This window comes from Oncorhynchus mykiss, chromosome 2, assembly GCF_013265735.2.
Source record: "Oncorhynchus mykiss isolate Arlee chromosome 2, USDA_OmykA_1.1, whole genome shotgun sequence".
In the NCBI taxonomy this organism is placed as follows: Eukaryota; Metazoa; Chordata; class Actinopteri; order Salmoniformes; family Salmonidae; genus Oncorhynchus; species Oncorhynchus mykiss.
In genome coordinates this window covers 5,953,525-5,955,000 of record NC_048566.1, presented here as the reverse complement: position 1 = coordinate 5,955,000, position 1,476 = coordinate 5,953,525, and the positions used below count along the sequence as shown (strand labels likewise).

Genomic DNA, 1,476 nt, shown 5'->3' with positions numbered 1-1,476 from the left:
GTTAGAGAGGTGTAGGTCTTCCCATCCTCACCCCATTTCTCCAGTGTCAGGAGACATTCTGAGCACGTTGTCAGGAGAACCTCAGTAACAGGGATGGGGCTCACTGAGGTCCATGTGCTATTGTCATGCAGAGTAAAGTTAGAGTTGATCCTGGAGCATCCGAATCCAAAAGTATTTTGATATGGAATACCGAAGCCATGGAACTGGGCGATGTCAAGAATGTTGTTCTGGGTACCGACCGGCACAGAGACCTCTATCCAGGCACTGTGTAATAAGGTATACAGTATTTGTTCCCAGAAAGGACGGTCTGAACTCTCAGCAATATACACCCACTTCCCCAGAGTCTGCAAGATGGAAAGGCAGATAGACAATAACTGGGTTAGCTGACACAAACAACCCTGTCTCCCTAACCATGGGTGGAAAGACAGAAGACGTACAGACAGACGGAAGTACGGACAGACAGACAGATGACAGACAGACGGACGGACATACACAGATGGACGGACTGACAGACAGATGACAGACAGACAAACAGACTGATGACGGACCGACAGACAGATGACGGACAGACAGATACACGGACAGACAGACAGACAGACAGTACAGTTCAGGAGATTGTACCTGATTGACACTGCTCAGCTCCAGTGGTCTCAGGAGATCCTCACAGGTTAAAGGGGCCGCCTGGGAGCCACTCACTGAGAGAAGGCCCAGGACAACAGTGACACACACAGCCAGCATCATATCTCAATATGTCTCACTCACTATAACGAATCTCCCTGTGTCTCTGTACAGTAAGTCTGTCTCACTCACTATAATGAATCCCCCTGTGTCTCTGTACAGTAAGTCTGTCTCACTCCCTATAATGAATCTCCCTGTGTCTCTGTACAGTAAGTCTGTCTCACTCACTATAATGAATCTCCCTGTGTCTCTGTACAGTAAGTCTGTCTCACTCTGCCTGTTGATGTTTCAGTGATGCGAAGGATAGTTCCAGTCTTTATATGATCTAATGTTTGCTCTCCTCTGCCTTTCATGGTAGTACAGATCAGATGTCAGGGACATGTACTGTTTGTTCTGTCTGGCAGAGGAGGCTGGCATGAGGATCTATAGGAGGACGGGCTCATTGTAATGGCTGGAATGGGATAATTGGAACGGTATCAAACACATCAAGCATATGGAAACCGTGTTTGACTCCGTTCCATTTCACTACATTCCAGCCAATACAATGAGGCCGTCCTCCTGTAGCTCCTCCCTGCTCTGCTGTCTGGGTTCACAGTTCCACCACTGTTGCTAAATCTAAACAAGACAAAGTCCCACTCCTAATCTCGTGTGGACAGACTACATAACATAAAATGAGTATCTGACGCAATTATGCAACATTTTAGTTCTGAGTTTCTGAAGTTTCTGAAATCAAATCACATTTTAATTTGTCACATGCACAGAATACAACAGGTGTAGTAGACCTTACAGTGAAATGCT

At 46.3% G+C, this 1,476-nt stretch overlaps 1 protein-coding gene across 1 annotated transcript in view; it reads right to left on the bottom strand.

Moving 5' to 3' along the window:
* LOC110505637 overlaps positions 1 to 1,020 on the bottom strand; it is a 1,465-nt gene extending 445 nt beyond the window's left edge. The window contains exons 1-2 of the mRNA XM_036936052.1: positions 622 to 1,020; positions 1 to 344 (exon numbers count right to left, since the gene is read on the bottom strand). The exon at positions 1 to 344 is cut by the window's left edge and continues 445 nt beyond it. Of these exons, the coding sequence (XP_036791947.1) occupies positions 1 to 344; positions 622 to 741 (464 nt within the window). The 5' untranslated portion in view covers positions 742 to 1,020. The remainder of the gene's footprint in view (positions 345 to 621) is intronic.
* Between the last annotated feature and the right edge of the window lie 456 nt (positions 1,021 to 1,476).